At 31.3% G+C, this 26,059-nt stretch overlaps 1 protein-coding gene across 1 annotated transcript in view; it reads left to right on the top strand.

Annotated features, from left to right (window-relative positions):
• Nucleotides 1-26,059, top strand: part of ASCC3 (activating signal cointegrator 1 complex subunit 3) — a 261,881-nt gene that overhangs the window by 9,146 nt on the left and 226,676 nt on the right. Inside the window, exons 2-4 of the mRNA XM_039869401.1 lie at nt 40-170; nt 2,125-2,275; nt 17,102-17,658. Coding sequence (XP_039725335.1) covers nt 81-170; nt 2,125-2,275; nt 17,102-17,658 — 798 coding nt within the window. The 5' untranslated portion in view covers nt 40-80. The remainder of the gene's footprint in view (nt 1-39; nt 171-2,124; nt 2,276-17,101; nt 17,659-26,059) is intronic.

The raw sequence follows: 26,059 nt of genomic DNA, 5'->3' as shown, positions 1-26,059 counted from the left end.
CTCCTCCCAACAGATAAATATCATCTTGTTTTGTTTCAGTTTCAGATTTCTCATTGCATGGATCACTGATTGAGTAATAGATGACTTTACCTCGTCTCACAGGAGCCTTGCGCTCCTTTTCAAATGTCACCAAGCAAGATAATTATAATGAAGAAGTGGCTGACTTAAAGGTAAATTTTTTTAGGCAAAAACCATTATAAACATAGCATACGGGCAAATATTTGACATTCTTTTTCTCAGTTCTTTGTGCTTAAAATGGTATGTTTTAATCTTGTTTGGTGCTCTGCCAAGAAAGAGAATGTGTATACTGATGTGTCCTAATGAGAATATTTATTTAAACACTTATGACTGTATTGTCAACAAGAATAATCCGAACTATGATATTGAATGTGTTGTTAATTTTTCTCTTGCTAAGGTTCCTGCCATAGTTAATGTTATAATTTAATGTGTTTTTTTATCCCTCGATCATTTAAGTTTTTAGTTCTCTGATAAAATTCTTATTTAATGGACAGAAACAATGTCTCTACCATAGATGGGAAATATGAAATTTGCTATTTAAACTCTGTAGCTGGTATCATAACTGACTTCTGTCTGGTCCTTATAATTGGTTGTGGACTTCAAAGTCCTGAAGGTATATGAACTGTACATATGAAGGAATGAACTATATAATATAGTATGTGAAGGAACTGGCCCTATGCTGTTTTTTAAAAAACACTTTGATGATTCCTTATTTGACTCTATTGTAGAATATTAACATTGTTTCCTAGTAGGTTGGAATTTTATTGTTTAAGTCCTTATGTGGTTTTATAATTAATAATTTCACTTACAGATTGATACTAGAAAGAAAAGATTTGTAACAATATTTAGGTAGTTTTTCCCTTTAAAAGTGATACAGAATTTTGCTACATGAAAATCAACCTTTACAATGGGAGCTATTTACATTTCACAACAATAAAAATGATATATTCTATACAGTTAATTAATATTGCTATTTTAAAATGATATATTCTATACAGTTAATTAATATTGCTATTTTAAACTTTAATTATTTCCTTTCCTCATCTTACCAGTGCTTTTATATTAGAGATACAATAGAAGATTGTAAAGTTTGAAAGTATCCCATGTAATTTTATTTATTATTGTAGGCTTTTAAACATCCTCTCACCCCAGACACACATACCTGTGGAAAGAGAGTAGCAGATATAATGAGCCTCATTTTAATTTAACTTCTTATCTTAGAAAATATCTAATATATACAAAAGAGAGAAAAGTCAGATGAACTTCTATAAACTGTGACCCATTGTAACAACTTATGGCCAATTTTATTTCATCTCTACATTTGCGCATTTTCTCCCCCTAAATCCAGATTAATTAGCTCAATTTTAAATTAGAAAACTGAGGCAGGCAAGTAATAATGAATTATGTAGTATCATCAGCCCAACCAAGAGGAAAATTATAGTTTTCTATCTGGCCCACTACTTTTTCATTTGGTCAGAGGCTCTGTGACATTTAATCCAAGAGGTCAGTGGCATGAAATAAAAAATTGATTCCTTTGTGTCAGTTCTTAAGGATGGAAAAATTTATAATCTTAAGAAAAAAATGTGTATAGATAAGAATCTCCTTGATGCCTATTCTAGGCTCATACTTACGAAAGCAGTGCTGATTTAAATATATTGAAAACTCATCATAGAAATCTAATTTTCTTCAAATGCCTTTCATCAATAAACATGACATAAAGCTCTTATATACAGTAGGATCTAAACTTTGTTAAAAATGATGCAGAAAAATAAGAAAGAGGTATGTGGAATGTTTCCTATTGTTATCTGAATGTTGAATATTTTGCTTTTTACTTTACTATGTGAAAATAATTTCGTAATGATTATTCATTGTGATTAAACTATAAAAAAAAGATTTTATTAAACACATCTTTTAAACAAATGATATTATTTTAAATTCCATTTAAGTAAGGCTACTTTTGGGAGCTGTAAATTTAGACGTGAATTGATACAATTTTGAATTGTGAGTAGTACTAAGTTGTATAATGCATTGAAAAATTATACAATAAATGATGGATTTGAGCAAACCTTTAACTAATATGTCTCTGTATTATGATGTGTGTTTCAGAAGAAGCGGTCTAAACTTCATGAACAAATTGTGGGGCTGGACCTGACATGGAAGAAGATAGTAAAATTTTTGAATGAAAAACTGGAGAAGAGTGAAATGCAAAGTATAAATGAAGACTTAAAAGATATATTGCAGGCTGCAAAACAAATAGGTATAGTTTTGTTTTATTTTATTTTTTTAAAGAACCACTAAGATTCAAAAATAGAAGTCTTTTAAATAATATGCTATAGAGAGCAAGGCTGAAATTTCCAAGCAATTATTCATAATTATGAAAGACCACCTCAAACTCCCTCCAAGTCCCCTGTAAATAGGCCCACCTATTTACAAGGAGCTTAGGATGAAGTCAGAGAGGTGGAAGTAAACTGGTAATTATAACACAGTCAAACATGAAAGGTTTATAGGAATTTAGAGTTTGAAAACCACTGTCGTGCTTGAAGTAAAGAGGTGCGATAAATTAAAATTTTAACGTACCTTGAAGGAATCTAAAAATCCAAGTAGCTCAGTCTCTTACAGATGCCAGCTTAACACAAAGTTAAGGGGCAGCACTGAAGCTGAACTTTGTTTCAATCCTGTTGCACAGTAACATGATCATCGGTTAATTATATTCGAAGGAAATTATAATTAGAGATTGTAATACTATGTATGTAACACAGGTTGCTTTCCCGAGGTCGAAAACGGAACAAAAAAAATAATGACTTTTCAGTAAAACATTTGAGTTTACTTATTGACACTTATCATCGCATTTCAGACTCTAATAACTAAAAGAGCATAGTTCACATTAGTATAGTTTTAAACTTTTCAAATTCAGGTTTGTAGCTACAAAAAGTTCAAACTGGAACTCTGGCCCTGTGTAATTTGGTCTTTATCTTTCTCTCTGACCTTGACTCATCCTTGCCCTCACTAACAGTCCTTCAGACACGAGGCTTTGTCTCACTTCCTCAAACCTACCGATTAGTGCCTGTTTTGGGGTCTTTGCACTGTTTCCTGTGCTGAGAATATTCTTCGGTCTTGACCTTTCTTGTTCTGAGCTCACCTAAAAAATTATTTCCTTAATGAGACCCTTTCTTCTTCTGAGCTCACCTAAAAAATTATTTCCTTAATGAGACCCTCACTGACCATCCAATCTTAATTTGTTACCCAGTCACTCTTTTATAACATTTGTCATTATCTATCTGATAGTTACTTGTTTGTTCATTGCTTGTGTTTTGCTTCTAGGACGCAAATTTCATGAGAATAATAGTATCTTATTTTTGTCGTTCAACATTCTATCCCCAATTTTTAGAATAGTGCTTGACATATTTTAGGGTTTTAATGAAGTTTCACTTGTAAGTAAATGAAATTTTTTTTCTCAGGCGATTTCTTGGTAGAGGGAAAATTTAGATCCTTGCTTTACCATATGCTGATTGGCAATTTTCTTCCCTACACCAGCTTCAGAGAGTCTTCGTTATATCCAATATACTTGAAGACTTCTTATTTATGATCATCTAATTTTTAAATTTTTCAAATATTTTGACTTTGATGTATCATTTAATTATCATTGGTTTATAAGATAGTATAATGTTGAATTTAATCTCATTTTTTTAAATTGGGAAACTACAAAATGAATGTCATATGTTTTTGCATTTAGATGATCTTCTGAAATTCAAGGGCTTTACTAAGAATTGAGTTTGCTTAAGCATAGGGGAAATAGAGCACACTTTGATGAGATTTCTACCATTTATATTTTAAGAATATAGAGGCAGTTAGGTTCATTGGAAAATAATCATGAAAATGCAAAGTCCCTAGTCTACCTGGATCACCTTGGCTAGGATTCTAATCCTCTGGGCTTCAGTGTCTTCATTTCTAACATATTAGGGCCACTAGGGGTTGGTCTTAATAAAGTACTTTTCAGAAACTATAGAATATTTTATAGTCTTAGTCTTCAGCCCCACTATAAAAATACCTCAGAATACTTAACGAAACCAATAACAAATATTGAGTTTATTCAGTGACTAAATTATGTCTTTATATAAATGATATGGAAATTAAGATTTTTTTTTGGAAAAAGTTACCCTTTAGGCTACTTCCTAAGTGTCTATGACAATTCAAAAATCATTGTTTTAAATACCAGTAATTAAATGTAAACCTAGGCATTTTGCCTATAGGTAAAACATCTAATTCATATACAGAGACTAATTTATTTATCAACTGATATGTTTAAGGAATTGATTATTTTGAGATGTAGTGTCTCAAAAGAATATTTTTATGACATATAAAATCTTGTTGGATTTAGATAAATGTTTTGTTATATCTACTTTTTAATGCTGTGTTTAGGTTGAATAGCTGCTAGCTTTAGTGAAACTAATAGTTGACTAGTAGTTAGCTACTTTTTCTGAAATCCTAGATTCTTTTTCTTGTAGTCAGAAGTCAGAGTATGAAAATACAGCTGATAGTGGAAATGTAGTTAAAACTAGCAGCTTTGAAAAGATTAGTCTCTTGGGGGAAATGTCTTTGATTCCACTTACATCACTCCTTTAGCATAGGTATTTTTGGTGTAATTGTATTAAAAATAGAGCAAGAGAATAAAGAAAAAAGAACAATCACTTATAATTCAGTTGAGTGTATTATAATTGTATGAAGTACTTGTTTAAGACCATGTGTATTAACTACTCAAAGTAATAGATATTTTAAGCTGGAGGGGACATAATGGGACATCTTGTCTAATCTCTTTGTTTTATATATGAAGAACAGGGACCATAAAGGTTATGTGAATCCATGGTTGATTTGTGAAGGTACGCCTAGACCCAAATTCTGAAATAGAAACGTGATGTTAATCCTACGGTCTTTCCTTCCATTGTAGTCAGAGGTCATGTTCTGTCAACTCTACTTTTCAGCTATTGTAAATTTATTCCCTGTATTTACGATTGACCCAGTGTAAACTTTTACCATCTCATACCTGAACTACTTTAGCAGTCTACTGCTTCAGCCTTCCTCTCTTATTCACTTTCTTCCCTGTGACTAGACTGATCTTTGTAAAAAAAAAGAAAGCAAAATTCATCTTTATTCCTAGCTTCTTATTTAGACCAATTTTTTTTTTTTTTAGAATGGACATACTAAAAGCTCTTTTATGAATTAAAGCAATTTACTTTTTCATCTCTTTTCCATTCTGTCACGTGTAACCTTTACTCCTAACATATGAAATGTTTACTATCTGAATTTCCTGAACTGTGCCTACTGTTTATTTTTTCTTCGTTATTTATGTGCTAAAATGACTTTGCTCATTGTGTTCATCTGGTGAAATGTTTCTCATCTTTGAAGAAATGACTTAGGCTTCATTCATGTCCTGTTACTTCTTTCTAATCTTAGTAGACAATGTTCCTTTAGATTATTATCTATTCCATACTTTTTAGAGTACTTTCTCACTGTTGGATAATCGTTTACACCTGTCTTCTTTCTGATGGACTGTGAATGCCCTAATGATACAGGTATTCCAGGGATCGCAGTGTCTTTGTACTCTCTTCAGTGCCTAATGTGGTGCAAGGGATACAATAGATAGATGTTCAATAAAAAAAATGAAGTTTTGAGAATCCAGCGGGAAGTCCCGTATGGTCTTTACTACCTCTGATACTGACATTGTCTTCCAAGTGGCAGCTTTTTGTTGTTGTTATTTTAAAGTATTTTTTTCCTCTCAGATTTACATTTAATATATTCCTATACCTACTTAAATTTTTTTTTTTTTTAATTCTCCTCTCTAGATTATTGTAATAATAAAACTCAGCTTTAGGGAGAAAGTATTATAAATTATTTAAAAATAGTATCCTTGCCCCTTAATCTTTGTTTATCCAAATACTCATTGTAGACATAGCTATCTCCTCAGTGGGTTTTGAAAAATAAACAGTCATGTTAACATAGATTCTGTGGGCAGTAAAACTGTCAGTACATTTTATGTGCTTCAAATAAAAACATTTTTTAATATAAAGAGGTCAGGATTGAGAGTGGCTGTCAAAAAAATACATCATATATTACATATGTATCTTTGTTACTTAGAGTCTTAAGTTATCATTTCAGGAAGCTGATAAGATTTTCACAGTGTAGATGGATACTAGGGTGAAGGTCAAGAATGGTATGAAGGTAAGTAGAAAGACCCTGTAGTTCCCTAGGGAATCAGCTCTGTAACAAAATCTCTTTCCCAGGGCCAAAAAACAGTGATGTAATGATTTTACTGTGGTCTGGATACAGATCAAGACTGAGCCAAAACTGAACAAGTTTTTTTTTTTTTTTTCAGTATTCAAATTGTTTTGCCATACATAAACCTGTTTGTTTTGACTTCTCTAATTTACAACCCCTGCTTTATTTTGGTTTTGATGTTTTTATGCATTTTACCTTGAATTTTATCTTTAAGAAAAGTATGAATCAAAAGGTATGTTGGACAGTAGTGACTTAGAGTAGTTTAGAGAATTTGGGAATTATGCTTTTTTACTTGTCAAGGAAATAATATTTCACTATACAAAAGTGAGAAATAAAAACCCAGAACAGGAAGCAGTATATAAAGCAATGACTGGAGAAGGAGGTGTATAAAGATATTAGCAGGATCTGGCAATTCTATCTATGGAAGTAAGGGTAGACATTTAGAATAATAATGGCCTGTTATTTATTGGATGTGGCTGGAGGTTTTTAACGAGTATTTGTGAAAAATAGTTAATTTTGAAAATTGTAAATTCCCAAAAGGCCAGAGTTCCATTTCCCATAAATTGGCAGAGGGGGAAATTAGAACTCTCTGCCAAGAATAGCTAGACTAACTATAAAATATAAAACTGTTTGCATCAGAATACTTCCAAAACAATGAGGAATTGTAGAACTAAGGTCTAAAAGCAGAAATAAATCCAGAAAATGTGATCTTGGAATTTGGGCCACTTTTTCCTAGAGGTGACTGAGTCTCCATTCCAGAAGCAGAGGCTGGACAGAGAAAAGGAGAATGAGAAGATAAACAGAGCTTTTGACAGATTTGAAGGGCTAAGATGACAGAAATGACTAAAGTGGACAAAAGAGGAAATAGGAAATCTGAATATTTGACTATTAAATTGAATCCGTAATTAAAAACCTTCACATAAAGAAATCTATATGCCTCAATGCCTATACTGGGGAATTTCACATAATGTCATTTAAAAGGTATGAGGGTATTATTATAGATAAAAGGTTAGAAGCATGAAATAACCACATACACTATCTTTGATTGAATCCAGAATCAGAAAAAAATTATAAAGATACTTTTGGGGGCCTTGTAGAAATTTGAATATGTTAGGTACTATTAGATCTTAGATGAGACAGTGCGTGGTATGTGGCTATTAAGCAGATATCTTTAACTCAGCAGATTGCATGCTGCAGTGTTTATACTGAAGTGTTATGAAGACTGCAGTATACTGTCAAATGTGTCAATTAAAAAAAACATGAAAAGTGTGTGAGAGAGAATGCATTTTGTTCACTTGAGTGAACAAAATGCTAATTATTGGATTAATAAATAGGGAAAAAAGTGTGATTCATGTAAAATAATAAAGGTTTAAAAATGATAATTATTTAGTAGATGATTAAAAGTATTTTATGAATATCTAAAATCTAATTATGATAACAATTCTTAGCAGACTAGGACTAGAAGAGAACTTCCGTAATTCAATAAAGAGTATTTACTAAAAAAACCCTAGATCAAATGTCAATATTTAGTGATGCAATGTTGAAAAAGTTTCTCATCTGAGATAGAGAATTAGATAAGAATGCCTACCACCACTTCTGTATCTCACTGTACTAAAGGTCCTTGCTAATGTAATAAGACAAGAAAAAGAATGTAAAGATTTGAAAAACTGCCATTATTCACATAACTGTATCCTTAGAAAATGAATTTAGCAAGGTCAGTGTAAAAATCAATTTCATTTCAACTTACTAGCAGCCATTTTTTTTTAAAATGCAGCTTACAAAAGGATTAAAAAAAATAAAATAACTTGAAAGTAAATTTAGCAAAAGATGAGCAAGAGTGCCTCATGGAAAACGAAAATATTACTGAGAAAAATTAAAGAAGACCTAGATAAATGGAGGGAGGGCTATACAAAGGATTGAAACACTCACTATTGTAAAGATATTTTTATCTAAATTGATCTGCATATTTAGTGTGATCCCAATAAAAATCTCATCAGGCTTATTTGAGGGTGTATGTTTGTATGTGGAGATTGATAAGATAATCTGAAAGTAATATGGAAATTCTAAGGCAAACAGCAGCCAAGTCAACATTGAAAAATAAACAGAACTTATTCTACAGGATATAAAGTTTTATAAAGATCAGTAATTTAGATAGTGAGGTGTTGGTCCACAGATAGACAAACCAGCAGGATGGAATAGAGTCCAGAAACTGACCCATCGATATTAGGACACTTGATTATCATGAAGGCCATGAAGTAGTGAGACCTGGCTGTTTTTTCAGTATATGGTGCTAGGTCAACTGGATATACATTTTTTTTAAAAAAAGTACTTATGCAGATAATTCTAAGCAGCTTATAAAATCAAACAGGAAGCGCAAAACAATCTTTTAAAAGATATTGTAGAAGACTATCTTCATGATATTTATATATGAAAAAATTTATTAAACACAACGGAAGCACTCATAAAGAGAATGATTGGTAAATTGACTACATTAAAATTGATAGTTTTTATTATTTGAGAGTAAAAAGGGCAAATCATAGAGTGGGTAAATACAGTTTCAATATGTGTAACCCAAAAAGAGACCTTATATCTATATTAAATAAGAATTCCTACAAATCGATAAGAAAAGGACAGATGATCCTGTATAAAGATGAGCAAGAGCCTTGAACAAGCACTTCATAGACGATAAGTGAATATCCAGTAAACAATAAAAAGTGCCCAACCTTACTAGTAATCAGGGAAATGCCTCTACATGTTCATAGAATGGTTAAAATTAAAAAGACTGACACACTAATTTTTGGTCAGGCTCAAAAATGTGAAACAAAAATTCTCATCCACTGCTGGTAGAGTTTGGTATCATTTCTTTGAATAGCTGATAATATCTGCTGTGGTTAGACAAGTGAAATTTATATCTTGTTAAATATTACCCAGTAAAATGTACATAAATATCCAATAAAAATGCCTTCACTGTACACAATCCGTGGAAATGTTATTTGTAATAGCCTTAAAGTGGAAACAACCTAGTTCACTGTTAAATAGTGGCATAGATGAATTACAATATGTAGAATACCTTATAGCAATAAGGAACTACGGCTACATGTAATATTGTAAATGAATCTTATAAACATGATGTTGACTGAAAGAAGCCAAACACAAAAGAACAGCTTATATGAATTTGAAAACTAGGCATGACTAATCTCTGGTTTCAGAAGTCATAGTAGCTACTTTTTGAGAAAGGGAGGAATAATGACTGGAAGTAGGTATAGGAGACATTTCTGGGGAGCTGATAATGTTCTGTTTCTGGAAGTAGTTACCTAAATTACATAGGTGTGTTCATTTTGTGATAATTCTTTGAGTAGTACGTGTATTGTATATATTCTCGTTATATTCAAGAATATAACAGGATTATCAATTTTCATGAAATATTTCAGACTAATAAAAATATAACAAATATTTGTGTATTCCCCATTAAGCTTAACACTCAGCTATCTTTTTCTCATATTTTCTTTTTAAGAAAATCTTAACCGATATGGTCAGAACTCCCTGCTCAGTCTCTGGTAACCAATATCATAAATATTAAAAATTTGGTATTCATCATTCTCATGTTCCTTTTTATATTTTATGCAATGTTTATACATTCACAAATGTATATGTTAGGGATATATTCAACTCAGATATCAAGACCTACTCTAGTGACAAAGGTATCAGATGAGTCTATTCATTTAATCAGACAAACTCTCACTGTAGGATTCAGCAGCTTTAAAATGTTATGGTCCAAGACTGCTAATGGATTGCCCTTCTCTTCACGTTTCTTGCCATTTATTCACCATATCTGCTCCAATTCTAACCATCATATCTGTTTACTAGGCGTTCCTTCCTTCAGTTTTTTGAGAGTAGATTATGTTGCTTGGTTTTCTAACAATTGAACCACCTTTCCTGAAATAAACTGCTTGCTTATAATTTATTTTTGGATGTATGGATGGACCCAATAAGTTAATATTTTGTTTAGAATATTTGCAGCTATATTTTGTACCATCTTTATTTTGTTCTCAGTTTTAAGTTTTCATAAAATTATTTTCCTATAGCTTGGGATAATTTCAAGTTGCCATTACTGTATGTGGTACAAATTCAGTTCTGTCAGTTACTAGTGGGTAGCTAATACTAAATCTGTTTCTTCATATGGCAGTTATCATATGTATAATTGTGATGGGAAGCAGTACTACAAAGTGCCTAAAGTAAAACCTGTTAAATGGCTGTCAGTGAGTAATTTTATTATAACCTAGATGTACCAGTAGCCATTGGTAAACAAATAGTTGCTCTTATGGTTAAATATTTTGATAGATGTTTGTGCCCATTGATGGTGAGGTGCAAAAAGTGCACGAGCTTTGCTTCGGTAAGTCAGGAAGGAATTCGTAGAGAAGGAAACTTGGCACAGAATTAGATTGTGTTCTTATTGCTTCAGGGACAGAGGTGTTAAATTTATGCCCATATCACAAGAAAAAGTACAAAATAAAAGCTGAATAACTTAATGAAAATGATGATTTTGCAAATGTATGGGTTGTATAAACAGGCAGTTCAGTTTACTTGAGGATATGGCAAAAGAGCTATAAATTGAATGGATATTGTAGCAGTGGCAATAGTTGGAAATAGGGTCAATTCTTTATAGTTTGCTTTATTTTATCAGTATGTTATTCTTCATTTAGAAGTTATTATGATACTTTAGGCATAAGAAAATTTACCCTGTATTTCTTAGAGGCATTTTTAGGGTTGCAGTTAATTTTCTTGATAGTATTACCAAGTATATTGCAAAACATCTGATTAATGGATGCTTTACCAACTGAAGTGTACACTTCAGTCTTTTTTTAAACGTTTTTTTCTTAGATATTAAAAAAAATTTTAAATGTCAGTTAAATTTTGAAGAGCTATGTGATTTGTTCAAAGATAGTTTATTTCCTTACTGATGCTCAAAATAATGGATTTATTATAAGGAGCTTTTATTTAAAATCAAAACTTGTGTATTAGCTGTTTGGTTGCTTGGAAATTCAATTTGTAATATGATGCAGGATTTTATAGTACTAGAAATGATAATATAATGACTGACTTAAAGTCTACACTGTAATGAATATACATAAAATTAAATTTTATACGAATATACATAAAATTAAATGGTTGACTTTAAAGCATGAGGAATTGCCTTGAACTCTTTAATCTCTTGTACTACTCCTCTTTTTCTCTACCAAATATATTTCTCTATTTGCTTTCCTTTCATTTACTTACCCTGAAGGTAATAATTCCTATAAAAGTGTAGGAATAATCTTAACATTTAAGCAGTTCCTTCGAATTACTGTATTGAACATTTTTTGAGTATTTTGCCTACTTAATGTAAGGTTTTGCTGGAGGTGCTTCGATGCACAAGAGTTATACTCTGAAATAAATGAAGCTTATTAAGTTATATTACTGAGCCAGTTTTAAATATATATCACATAAATTGTTCAGTTTATTTCCCCAAAAAGCCATATAGTAAGTGCTTAGCTCTGTTATAAGTTTGATAATTTGATTATTTGAAAGATGGTGTAATGTGGAAGAAAAAAATCTTGTCTTATTAGTGTTATTGAACTTCACTGAGTTTCTCTGTAAAATGAGGAAAATACTTGAAAGATTCATGTGACAATTTTAGATACTAGTTAAAAGACTATATTACCAGGCAGTAGAGGGGGAAAATGATGGAGGTAGGATGTGTATGTTTAAATCGAATCATTGTTTTTGTACTTTTTTATATGTAATACTGTCCTAGGAAAGTTGCTGGTACACATATTTTCCATATTTTATATATTTTTAAAAATAATTGTAAGTATTTAAAATACCAGTTAGTGAATCTTTATTCAGATATAACATATTTATAATAGCTTACTTGCCTTGCTGATATTTTTAACAGAATGAGCTTAAGTTGACACTGATGCAGTGTTATGATATTAATGATATTTGTAGTTGCAGATCAAGTGTCTGGGTTAAATTGGACATTTAGAGTTTGAACATAACATGAAAAAATAAATTGGACTGTTTTGAATATTTCAGTATTAAAAAATAAGTGTAAAAGATATTTGTAAAATATTTTCTGCTAACATTGAAGATTTAAATGGTCAAGGAACTCATTTATTGACAACTTCTAAATTGGACATTTAGCTAATAAGGATGCAGCCAGTCGATGGATATTTTATTCAATTAAAATTTTCTACTCGTTACTTTTTAAGAATTCCTCCACTATTAAGGTAGGCTATTTTAAAAAGTTACAATTTACAGCCCTTTAATTATTAATATTTTGCAATCAAAGGAAAATATAGAAGTAAATTATGTGTTGAGAATAGTCATCACTCAACTCTGATTTTAAAAATTGTTTTATATTACAGTAATTCATTACCAATTATATCTTTAGAGCTTACTGTACATTTCACACATCTCATTTGCTCTCACTATAACTGTGAAGAGGGCAGCACAAGTGTTTATTATTAATAAAAAGTATTTCTAGTGTATCTCTAGTTTATTCTAAGTGTATCTCTTTAAACATGTTGCAGTTGAAGTATCAGGTGCATAAAGCCAGTTTTCTGGTTTACAGTCTCTTGTCAGTGTTTTATGGATAGAAAATTAGATATACAAGTGGCTAGGTATCACCAGAATAGCTTTTTTAAAGGAAGATATTCAGTTAATCCAACACATTTAATTTTAGATAAAATGTAAGAAAATGAGAACACAATTACGTATTACAAATTTCCACTCTGGAAGTGTACTACACTTGTTTTCCCGTGCCTCCCCACTACTTCCTTTGAAGTGGCAAATGTGTGCTGGTTCACCAGGCTGATGAAGAGGAGAAGCACTTAGATTTCCCTTCTAATTCTGGTTTGTTGAAGGTAATTGGGGCCTGCCAGAGCTTTGACAAGTGAGACATCTGATTGCATTTATTCTCTTCATATGTTTTTTTCTATGTTTTACAAACATTTTCATATATTTCAGTCACCAAAAGATCTAAGTGTTGGCTTCGTGTGTGGGCTATACTAGTAAATTGGGGTGACTTCTTTGTCACTCTCTACCCTGTCTGGGGCCACAATTCTCTGCTCTCATCCTGAGCTGTTTTCTTATCCTGGTGATCTAGTAACAGCTGGGTCCCTTGTGGCACCTATGTCATCACTTGCGGACGGAGCACTGGAAGGCGTATCTTGGCTCCGGGAGGGGAAGATGCAGGCACATGTGTGGTTGCTGGAAGGTGTTCTAGCACCCCAGAGAAGTAATCTCTTTGTTAGATAACCAACAGTGGCACAAATGCTATTTATGATGCTTCTCAACAATCGGAACGTCCACACTCTCAACTAACTTGGTGCAGAAATGTTGAGAAACTGCTTGATTTGTGATTACCTCTTTCCGTTAGTGGCAATCCAGCTGAAAGATGTGGTAGAGTAGGTTGTGCAGAAGAGTTAGTAATTAGGCAGGGGATTAACATTTATGAAGCACCATTATCCAATTAATTTTAGGAGGTATAGAAAGAAAGGATATGGATGTATTTTCTTTTTCTTAATTTCGATTAATAATTACCATTTTAAAGTTATTCTAGGCCAGTGGTTTTCAAAATGTAGTTCCCATATTAGCCTCATCAGCATCTCCTTGGAGCTTGCTGGAAATGCAGACTCTCAGGCTCCATCCCAGGTCGAGTGAATCTGAAACTCTGGGGCAGAAGTCCCATGATCTGGGTTTTAAACAAGACCTCCTGTGATTCTGATCCACATTCTATTTGAGAACCAATGGTCTAAGGAAAGATCATGTTGCCTTCTAAGTAAGTATACAAGCAAAATGAGCACAAGATATAGTAAATAAACATTAATTTCAAACATTTTTAAATTTTCTAAAAATTGCCTTCTCAGAATGATTGTCCTCAAAGTACTTTCAGCTATAAAGTGCTGAGATATGGCTCTAAAAGCTATGTAAACTTGACATTTTGCATCTTACAGTTAGTAAAATCCACAAAATCAATGTGTCTACTAAAAATAGTTTACAGTCAGGCATTTCTGAGTTGAGGTATTTATCAGCTTTCTTTGAATAACATTTTTCTAAAACTTAAATGGAGGACTGCATTAATTTCATTTTAAAATTTAACCTTATCCAATAAGCTTTTGAGTAATATAGTAGCCTGTGATCAAAGGAAAACACTTTCTAGAGACATTTCCTTACTAATGCAAGTTTTCACTAAAATTTGTCTTTTCTAAATATCGTTCTTTACTAGAGAGCCTTTTAAATGGTAAGAATTAAGCCAATTGTAGATAACTTTGATTGAATGGTTTTGACTTAACATGAATCACATGAATATTCTTTCTTAAAGAAGTTACAGTTTAGGGTTTTCTGATTTTTTTTCCCCCAAATTCTAACATTGCCTCATTATCAAAATGGTAATCTTTTGTTATTGTTGTTATTGAATCAATAAATAAAATTTGTGAAACATGAAAGTTTTTTAAGTTGATGTTATTTTTGAAATTTTATAGATGAAAGTCAGGCTCGTTAGAAATTTGAAACCCTGAAAAAATTGTTTTTGACCTTTGTATATGTTTCTATGAGCCTGCAGTCATTTTCTTTTCTTCAAAAGTGAACTCATAACTTATTTTTCTCCCCCTTACTATACTGTAGAGGTTATTACATGGCAGGATATAGGGATCCACTGCATTGTTGAATGCAATATATGGCTTTAATGTAGTTTAACCACTGACCTAATAATGGTTGTTTAATTTAATTTTACTTATGGTAATAAATTAAGACTATTTTTTCTTTTATTTATTTATTTCCTAAGGTGATTTTTTTAAATTTATTTTTTATTTAGTAAGTGAGAGTTAGAGATAAATCTACTTTCTAGCAATTTACAGGGCATCTAACTGGTACAGTGGAAAGAACTTTGTTTAGGAGTTGGAAGTCTGCTTTCAATCTTGTGTAATAACTAAATAGCTGTTTGATCTTTCCCAAATTTAACTCTGAGTCTCCACTGTAGCACCTTTAAGACAATTTTGTTAGAATTGAGATAATTTAATGTAAAAGTTCTTAAGTTGTTTAAGAAAAATCCTGAGATTCAAAATGGTAATATCTTTACAAAGAATATTTACAATCTTAGATGTAAAATGAGTTTGTAAATGTCAATTTCATTTTTTTCTCAGACTTTAGTAGTCCCAAACCTGTTGAATTATCACCTTTAGAATTATCACAGTCCCTGAAGTATCCAAAAGCTAAGTTCTCAAAGCATTATATATAGACCGAATAAGTAAAATATATGTAAATGCTATTCAGTTAATTTATATAAAAGCATTGTTTAATTTAGAGAAGATTTTGTCATGTATTTTTCTAAATTTTAAAGGATATATCAGCTGGTGTTTTGTAAATTCTTTAAAATTGTAAAAATAGTCTTCATACTTGAAGAAATTGGAAATAATAGGCACACATTGCAAAATTGCTTATCTTCATTCATGTAAGTTGTTAATTTTCTACACACATGTATAAACATATATAATAAGTTATTGAGGCAGTGTGGTATAGTTTAAGAACACTAGTCTTGTGTTACTGAGGCCGAGATTCAGTTTAATTAAGCAAATATCTTTGGAGACACCAATTTTGGGCACCTATTTTGGGCTAAGTCTAGTGAGGGAATATAACAATATACACAATGTAGTAACTCACCTTGAAAGAGACAATTGAGCTGATTTCTGAAACATGGGGAGGATTTGAACAACCAGAGGACTTGAGGAAGATTAAAGGCATGGAAATAAGCATAGAAAGGGACAGGCACTGGTTCTTGGATGTTAAGAAATCCTTGTTGGTTGGAGCAGGAAATGTATAATAGCCAATATGGCTAGAAGAAAAGGATGGGGTCGGCTCCTGATGTGACTTGAACACAGAGTGTAGGAATTGGATCTAAATTACTGAGCTATAGTGAGTTGCTCAAGATTTATGATTAATGATATGATTGGGTTCAGGAAGATACTAGTGTGTTAATTATATTACTAACTTTACCGGTATTACTTTAGGTAAGTCACATTGACTTTCGAAGCCTTCTGAAGATTGAAAGTCTTTTTTCTGCTTTAAGAATGTTCTTTGAATTCTATGACACCAATACAGGTGTTGTTTCTTTTAATTTGAGAAAATCAGATATGAGAAATTAATGCCTTAATTTAGGGCAGCTCCTTTACTTCCTCTTCCTTTGTTAAGAAATTTACTTCTGATCTCTTAAACAGCAGATTTCTTTTATGTTTTATAATATGGCTAAGTTTATTTTTAAAAATTCTATTTATATCCATCTTTGATGGTATTAAATGTTTTTGAATGAAAACCATATAAATCTATTTCTTGCCATCTCAGATTTACAGTACAAATTAGAAAATTATAAATCTCTTGAGGTTTCCTTCCATCTCCAAAAGTCCTTAATTCAGATTTTTGTACCTTATTTTGCTTTATTTAAGTAGCACATCGAATCAATTTTAACATTCAGTTTTAGATAAGTTGTAGCTAATGCTAAAATTGTTTTTAGATAGAGGAAAAGGATTGTTATTAGGTAGTTTCTGTACTTAAATATAGAATAATTACTGATAATTGTTTATTTACCTAATATAGTTTGTTAGGAATTTGAGAATGTACTTAAAGGGATTTTGCAGCTCCTAAATTGGTTATCTTTATCAATATGTTTTCACTGTTGGATTTACTCAGAGGAATATTGGTAGTAGTTTTTTTGAAATGGTAACTTGAACTATGATTCAGTAGTGTTAATACTGTTTCTTTTGTATTTGAATAGTTGGAATGGATAATGGAAAAGAAGAAATTGAAAGTGTGGCTGCATTTCTCTTCAAGACATTTCACTTGAAGGACTCTGTTGGTCACAATGAGACAAAGACGATCAAACGGATGTTTGGTCCCTTTCCGTCATCGTCTGCCACTGCAGCTTGTAATGCTACTAATAGAATTACTTCTCATTTTCATCAAGACAGTCTTACTGCTCTTGTCCAGATGACAGAGGAATGTGGTGATAGAGTTTTATTTGGTAAAAATTTAGCATTTTCATTTGACATGTATGATTTGGACCACTTTGATGAACTGCCAATAAATGGTGAGTCCCAGAAAACTATAAGCTTAGATTACAAGAAGTTTCTGAATGAACATTTGCAGGATCATTCCACCCCAGAAGTCAAGCCCGTGGAAAAAACAAACGACTCCTTTTTGTGGTGTGAAGTTGAGAAGTACTTAAATGCAACTTTAAATGAAATGGCCGAAGCAACAAGAATAGAAGATCTTTGCTGTACTTTGTATGATATGCTTGCTTCTGTTAAAACTGGTGATGAACTTCAGAATGAGGTATAGTTGAAGTTATTGAAGTTTTATACTAATGTGAACTACCTTAATGAAATAGCTTTTTTAAACATAAGGAAAAAAAAACATATTTCTTGAATATTGTGCTTCGATAGTCAACTATGTAGCCAAATGGTTTTACATACTAGGCTTGTTTATTTTTTCACTAGGTGGTTGTAGGAGGACTGTGAGTGTGATGAATAATGAAAGAGTTAGAGGGCAGTTGTTAGGGTGTCCACGTGTCCTGGCTACTGGGACCGTCCTAGTTAAATCTGTGGTTAACCTGTAATAATTAAGAGTGCCCCTTCTCCAAAAAGTGTATAGGTTTGAATGATGAATTATATGGTTACTTGAGTAATAACATTTGTATAGCATTTTATATTTCTAAGTGTTCATTGATGAAAATACAATAAACTTCAAATTATTAGAAATTCTATCTATATATTACGTGACTTACTGTTTTAGAAAAGTATTTTTGACTAGTTTTTATGTTCGAAAGAAAAAGCATTGAAAAACAAACTGATCTAGAAATCATTGGACTATTTTATATTGTTCAAGCAAAAAATGTCTTTATAAGTTTTTTTATATCACACAAAGGAAAACATTTTAATTCCTTTCTATGCCATGATTTGGTTATGTTATTCAAAATGATGAATTATTCTTACTGTTACATGAAGTTTATCATGAAAGGATTATTTTTGCTCTCAGTATTGGCATTATATTCCTTTCCTGGTATAAATTTAAAATAATGTCAGCTCAATTTTAATACTCAATAAATTGATAACGTATTTGATGAAGGGTTAAGAAAGATGGCATACTATTGTAGAAAGGGCAGAGATTTTGAAATCAGATAGTCCTTCCTTTGCTTGCCACTTACTGGTTTTGAGACTTTAGGTAATTGAATCTCCTAGAAGCTGTTTTCTTCTTGGGCTGTCTCAAGGAGATACGAATGCAAAGGTTAAAGAATTTATATAAGCCTTAAATAAGGTTATCATGTGTGAAAAAAGTAGCATTTGGCAAATGATTATTATATAGTAGCTGTGATCATTTTTGTTACTATTATTTGAATTAAGAATTTTTAAATCACATATATCAGTCAAGGATAAAAGAAAAATTATTTTTTTCCTAGAGAAAAATTATTTTAGGTAATTAGCTAAATAGGTAGTAGAGAACTAAATCCATGGTAGTGATAAGTATCATGCTGATCAACTATACTTTGGAAGTAAGGTATCATATTGTTAATTCAGTCATCAGTTTCATTAACCTCGACTATTTTACACTTGGTTTAACATACAGATGTAGTTCACATTCATTCATAAATGGATTTTCTCTAACATTCTGAAAACATTTAAAAAATTTATGACAAATTTATGATTTATTAAGAAAATTTTACTAATATTTGCTTATCATTTTTCTATTATAATTATAATAAATTAAAACTTACAAATGTCAAATTAATGGGAATTTTACTTTCTGTGTAAGCCATAAAACTATTTTTTTACTTCTGAATATGAGGTTTGTATTTCTTAGTCCTCAACACAATTTTTATGTATGTAACTGATTGTTGGAGAGAGAATCTTTTCTGGTTCTAAAGACTTTTTCATAATCTTCTTCATTGCAAGGTTAGACTTAATTTATGCATCTATCCATTTATCATCTATTTGTTATATGCTTACTATTTATTAGGTACAGTTCTAGTTACTAGACATAAAAGAATGAATAAGATAGCAACCTTGCTCTCAGGAAATTGTTTAGTAGGAGGAAACATATCAATAAGTAATTCTGATACTCAAATACCATAGGTATAATGATACTATATACAAAGAAAATGGGGGCCTTAAAGAACCAGTCATAGATTTTGTAGGAGGGTTAGTATTGTAGGAAAAATATTTATAAAGGAGTTAAGCTAGAGCCAAGTCTTAAAAACATGGCTAGATTTAACTTAAGTGGACCAGAAAGGTAGAGAGCGTATGTTAGGTGTGGAAAGAACATGCTGTGTTTAGAGTTGCAGTCTGTACGGTGAGGGTGCAGGATGCAGAAGAGGGTATGGTGAGAGACAAGGGTGGGTGGATAGGTAAGGGCCAAGTAAGGTAAGGCTTTGTATACCTTATTAAGGTGTATTATAAGCCACGCTAAAATCTATAGATACACTCTGTGTGGTCTGGTTCAATAATTTTTCAACTAAGGTTTAATGGACAGTGTAACATGTGAGTATTTCACATTCTACCAGTGGCTTAAGTAGTAGAATTTTAAGTGGTTCATCCCTTCAGTGTTTTGTTTTTTTCCATCTGTGAATGAAAATAAACAATCATAATTTTTTTGTTTTACAGCATAGGTTATTCATACTTTTATATTAGATCTCTTTCTGTACAATTCTGTTGTGTCATAGCAAATTTTGTGTATAATTTTGGAGGAATGATTCAATATAAAAATGTTTCAATACAGTCACTCTTGACCATTCTTAATTTTCACTTCAGGGTGTGCTATACCTTACATATTATCTATTTACTATTTTTTTATGTTACATATATATTTTTCATTTTATTTTTAAAAGTTTTTTTTATTGTGACTGGTTAACAAAATCTCATAAGTTTCAGATGTACAATTTAACAATAAGGCATGTATATATATTGCATTTTATGTTCACCACCCATAGTTAAATTTCTTTTTGTTTACTTTTAAATCCCTCACTTAAGCCTGGAAAAAATATAATTGAAAGAGTAATCAGTAACTATGTGATAGCATAGTTAATTTCCATTTCTTCTTGAGCTTTTAGTTAACTCTATGAAATAGGAATATTTAAATAACCACGTTGTATTCTGTTGCTCCAGAAATTTAGCGGAACCATAGGAACATATTTTTACATTTAACTTTAAAGACGTATACTAAAAGCTATGTGCAAGCCGAAGGCATTTTTGCTCAACGTGATTTCTCAATTCTGAATTTAGCTTAGTGACCTAATGACTGTTGATAAAGCTGTTTTTAACGCTGACTATTTAAAGTCTTTTTTTTCCCCTCAAGATCTTTGTTATTGAACTAGTATTGGAAGCATGAGAATAACAAGTGTATGCATGTAATGACATTTACCACAGAGATTGTGCAAGAGAGGTTTTAGTGTGAAACATACAGAGAAAAATAATTTTGATGATAATAGTAATAAAAATGAGGCTACCTTTGAGTGCCTACTATATGACATAGTGCTTTATGTGCATCACTTAATCCTTAACAGCAATGCTTTGAGGTAGGCAGTCCTGGATTAAAAACTGTTAGAAACCCTAAGCACTGAAAAGGTTGCACTGTGAGGCACTTCTTCTCTCCCAAAAGGTTTTTTTTTCTTTTTTTTAAAGCATGCTAAAGCAAACAGAAAGTCTAATAAAATTTCGTTTTTACCATTGTGGCTAAGTTGCTGTCTTTTTCAAACATCAGATTCTTTTTTAAAAAAAGTTTTTCTCATTTTTTGGTGCCTCTGCTTTGTGGTACTTTAAAAGAAATGTTTGCCTTATGGAATAGTGCTCACTGGAGGTATTTTATAGAGATGTTGGGAAGTTTGCTCAAGATTACAGAATAAGTAGTGGATCCAAGATTTAATTTTAGACATATAGACTCCAGTGTGTACTTTCTTTGCCAAGAAGTAGATCTATACATTTTCGTGTATTTGGTGCTTTGAAACATCAAGCACTTAAAATATGTTAGGAATCTTTGGCATTGACTCCTTTTTTAAAAATTATTGGGGTGACATTGGTTAATAAAACCTCTTAATTCACGATTTCTTTAGAAACAATGTTTTTCCTTTTTATAGGGTTCCAAACATGGAACTGACTAAAATAAGAGAAAGGGTAAAACCTCAAGATGCTGTTAAAGATGAGTTTTAATATTTCTGCAGGAGTTACATTTAAAATATTTTCATGCTATGTTCTTGTGGGTATTGAACTAACGAAACAGCCCACTTAGGTTTCCCAGTACCATCTTCTCTTTTCCTTCTCTGTCTTGTACCTGTAATTCACTCCTATGGGCTTTTCTTCTTTTCACTTCTGACTTATGCTAATTTCTCTGTTAAGGCTGTTGTCATGATTAAGCTTTTAAATTTGGGCTAGAGAAATTTTAAGGTTCTTTGCTCTCAAGATTTATTTACTTAAAAAAAAAGATTTATTTACTTTAGAAAATATTTGTTAAAGTTAGTACATTTTAATCACCAGAAGGAAATAAGACTTGAACATTCCATGTTATTTTTTTAATCAGGACCCATCCATTATTGGTAAAAACATCTTCCTGCTGCTGCTGTTTCATAATCAGAATAGGTTTAGTAGTGACAGATTTAGTCCTACTGGGATCATATAGTTGAACTTTAACAGAAACTTTCCCCCTAGAAAATAATGGTATTATTAATAACAGCAAAACTACCATGTTTTGAGTGCCAGGCTGGACCAGGCTGTCTCACTTAACATAACCAGTTTTCTTCACAGTCCTTCAAGGTGGGGCAGTATCTTCTGTATAAAGATGGGGAAAAAAAGACGGAGGTTCACTTGTTTTCTAAAGTCACAAACCAAGACAGTGGTAGAAAGTCTGGGACTTTATCTCATTGTAGGCCTACTGTTCCTATCTAGTATGCCATCATATTTGAAGAGTTGGGCATTTAACTGACAAGGCTCTCTAAAGGAATTTTTTTTTCTTATAAAACCAGGTCAAATTCCATCTCTGTCTGCTTACCTGTTGACTGTGGACAGGTTACTAAGCCCTTGTGTACCTCAGTTCCCTAATTTGTAAAGTATTTGCTTCACAATGTTGCTGTGAGGATTTGTGAAATAATATAGACGAAGTACTTAGCATAATGTTTCACTCAAATGTTAACTTCCACATTAATGAGCATCATATATTTGCACATATTAATGTGTTATTAGAGTGTGTTACCTTATAATAAATTTATAAGTAAATTTTTATGTCTTCTATATAGATGTTTCAAGCAATTAAATGATGCTTAAGGGCTAGGTTTTAATTCAGAGAATTTTTACTACTACTTTCTGTTTTGCTTTTTCAAGTCTCACTATCCTAAGGAAAAGCTTTTATTCAATTTTTGAAATCAGTTATGATTTTAACAGTCTTTGGTAAAATAGAAAAGGTGTTTAAAAAATAGAAGAATATTGGAATGTATTGGAGTATACTATATAGCTCTTGGTATTATTTCAGTAGTAAGTACTGTTTGCAGAGTTATTAATACTAATGTAAATATTGATGGAGTTGTGTAATCAGTTCTTAGAAAAAGTGAATTTTGAGTTGTACTGATATGATCATAGTTTGCTTTTGTGCAGATGAGACTCATTCTTTATAGCATTTCTGATTTGATGTTTGCTGTTAGCATTATCCCTTGACTCTATGCAGATGGCATTATTTGACCTATACAAATTCATTTCTGAACCTATCCTTGTTCCAGATATGTGCCTGATCCTAAGAAGGAGGAGTTATTTGATTAGGTTGTCTTCTGAGGGAAGACTATTTTTTGATACTCATTTGCATTATAAATGATTCCAGTATCCCTTGAAATCTTGATGTAGAATAATTAGTATGATTTAATACAGTGGTTCTTTGTTCTCAAAACTCCTTTACACTCTTAAAAATTACTGAGGACCTTTTAGAGCTTTATGTTATTTATCCGTATATTCTATTGATATTTATTGTATTATAAATTAAAACAAAAATTTTAAAATATTAAATGCTTAAATGATTGTTTAGTAAATCATTTAAAACAAAACTAAATCTACATTAAAGTAAATCTATTATATCAATACTAAATTTATTAAATTTATAAATAAAATTAATGAAAATAACTTCTAAAATTAAGAAATATATAGTATTAAAAGTGGCATTGTATTACTTTTTTCATATCATTTCAATGTCTAGCTTATTAGAAGACAACTAGATTTGCATATCTTCTTCTACATTTGGTCTGTTGTGATATCACTGAACATTATGTAGCATCTCCAAAACTTCACTCACTTTATAGGGTGAAAATGAAAGAGGCAAATAATATTTTGGTTATATTATGAAAATAATTTTGACCTCATGGCCTTCTGAAAGGATCTTGGAGATTCCAGACCACACTTTAAGAACCACTGATTTAATATATATACTACAATTTGATAAGAAGGGTATAGTGTTTTTGGTACCTGGAATAAGGTATTTGAAATATTGTGCAGAAATATGAAAAAGTTCTTCTGTTGTGTTGTACATTCTTTTTTAGTAGTCTTAGTACTGATTAGGAGGGTACCAACATCAACCAGGGTGGATGTAAAATAGTGTCTCTTCAGCTGTGAGAATGAAATATATGCTGCTTTTTTGTATAATCTTTCCACCAAATAATCAGAAGAGCCTCCCAAGTCTGAGTAGAGAGTTGCCATTGGGTAAGATTATACTTTAAGACTTAGAGAATGTTTTTAGTATCATAGCATTTCCCCACCCAATGTACTATTTGTGTGTCTAGTATTCTATCCAAATAACGAAGCCCATATAATGTCTGCTTATTTTAATGAAGGTTTTTTTTTTTTTCCAAAAGGCATCCTTTCCCTTTCTTCAGTGGTTCTCCTATAACTTATTTGTTTTGCTAAACTGTTACTACTACAATTATTCTGCCATTTAGTCCTGTATCTATACAGTGTGGCAACAAAGTCATATAGATACCTATTCTTTTACATGTCTATGTTTTAGACATATGATGGCAGTTACATTTTCTCTTCTTTAGTCTTTTTTTTTTTCCAAACTCCTTCAATTTTCCTCTATGTTGACATCAATCCATTATCAACACAATTTGGATACAGTTGTTCAGTGCTCCATAAATCTAACAACACTGACATGTAGAACACTTTTCATTATCTTGTCTTCAAAAATATCAAACTTTTAGTTGCTTTGCCCATCTAAGAACAACTAACCTAATAATTTTATATGAAAAAGAATTAAGACTACAGCTGACCCTGGAACAACATGGAGGTTTATAACCCTGCAGAGTTTATACCCCTGCTGACCTACTGTGCAGTAGAAAATCCACATATAACTTTTGACTCCCCCCCAAATTGCTAAGATCCCACTGTTGATTGCAAGCCTTAGAGATAGCATAAACAGTAGATCAACACATATTTGTATGTTATAAGTAGCATATACTGTATTCTTACAATAAAGTAAGCTAGAGAAAAGAAAATGTTATTAAGAAAATAAGAGAAAATACGTTTACAGTATTTTGAAAAAAATTTCCATATAAGTAGATCCATGCAGTTCAAAGCCATGTTGTTCAAGGGTCAACTGTATTTTCTCATGAAACTTGATGAATCTTGTTCTTTGTTTTGTTACATTGCTATATGTTGATGTTAAGTTGACAGTTAAGTAATTTTCACAGTCTACCATTTTTATCTTGTCCTTTTCCTTTTTTTTAAATTGGGAAGTTTTGCCTTTATCTGGAAATTCTGTTTTTCTCCATTATTTCTCATATATAGCAGTGATTCTGCGATCAGATCTGTAAACAGTTCCTGAAACTTGGGGTATGTTGCATCAGGATCTGAATATCTGAACTTATTTGAAGAGGCTAGGTATTCCTACCACTTTTTCCCTTACCATAGGTAGCATTCAATATATATGATATTTGTTCTACTCTTCCCTGTTTTAAGCTAATATGTTCTTTGTAGGAATCAATACATGCCAAGTGAAAATAGAATGTTTCTCCTGTCTTCCCCAAGGAATGAACATGTTTTGGTTTTATTTCCTTGCTTCAAACATTGATAAAAGGACTGTTTTGTTATTTCCCCAGTTTTGTATGCCTAGATTTTTTTTAGAGATTTAACTTTATAGTTTTTTAAAAAACATAAAATATCAATATATTTTTTTATTGTGATTTTACTGCATTTTCTCTCATGTTCCTCTAAATTTTTTTAGTTTATAGCTACTTTGTTAGCCATAGTGTTTTATTAGGATCCAGTCAATTATTTTTTCTCTTATTTTTTTCAGGATTGTGAAAAAGGTTTTAATGCTATTTCATTTTTTAATGCCACCTATTGTTTTTTGTACAACTTTATCTTTCTAATTTTGAAAAAATATATTGTAGAAAATTTAGAGCGCCCTTATACACAATACAGGAAGTAAGTCATCTGTAATCTTACAACTGTTCAGCCACAGCCACTGTACATATTTTGGAGTTTATATATTTTAAAATATTAGTACTTTATAAATAGGTCATACAATAAATTTAATTTTAAACCATTTTTATGACACTATTGTATAATACATTTTAATGGCTGCAGAGTATTACATTTATCACCATATCCTAGTTTATTAAATTAATACATTGCTGTTGAAGATTTATTATATCTAGCTTTGTCCTATTATAAATAACATTGTAATAAAACTCTTATGCTAAATATTTGCTCAT

The sequence above is a fragment of the Pteropus medius genome, unplaced genomic scaffold (genome assembly GCF_902729225.1).
Source record: "Pteropus medius unplaced genomic scaffold, Ma_sr-lr_union100, whole genome shotgun sequence".
NCBI classification, from domain to species: Eukaryota; Metazoa; Chordata; class Mammalia; order Chiroptera; family Pteropodidae; genus Pteropus; species Pteropus medius.
The sequence above is the reverse complement of the archived record's forward strand: the minus strand, read 5'-3'. Positions and strand labels throughout refer to the sequence as shown.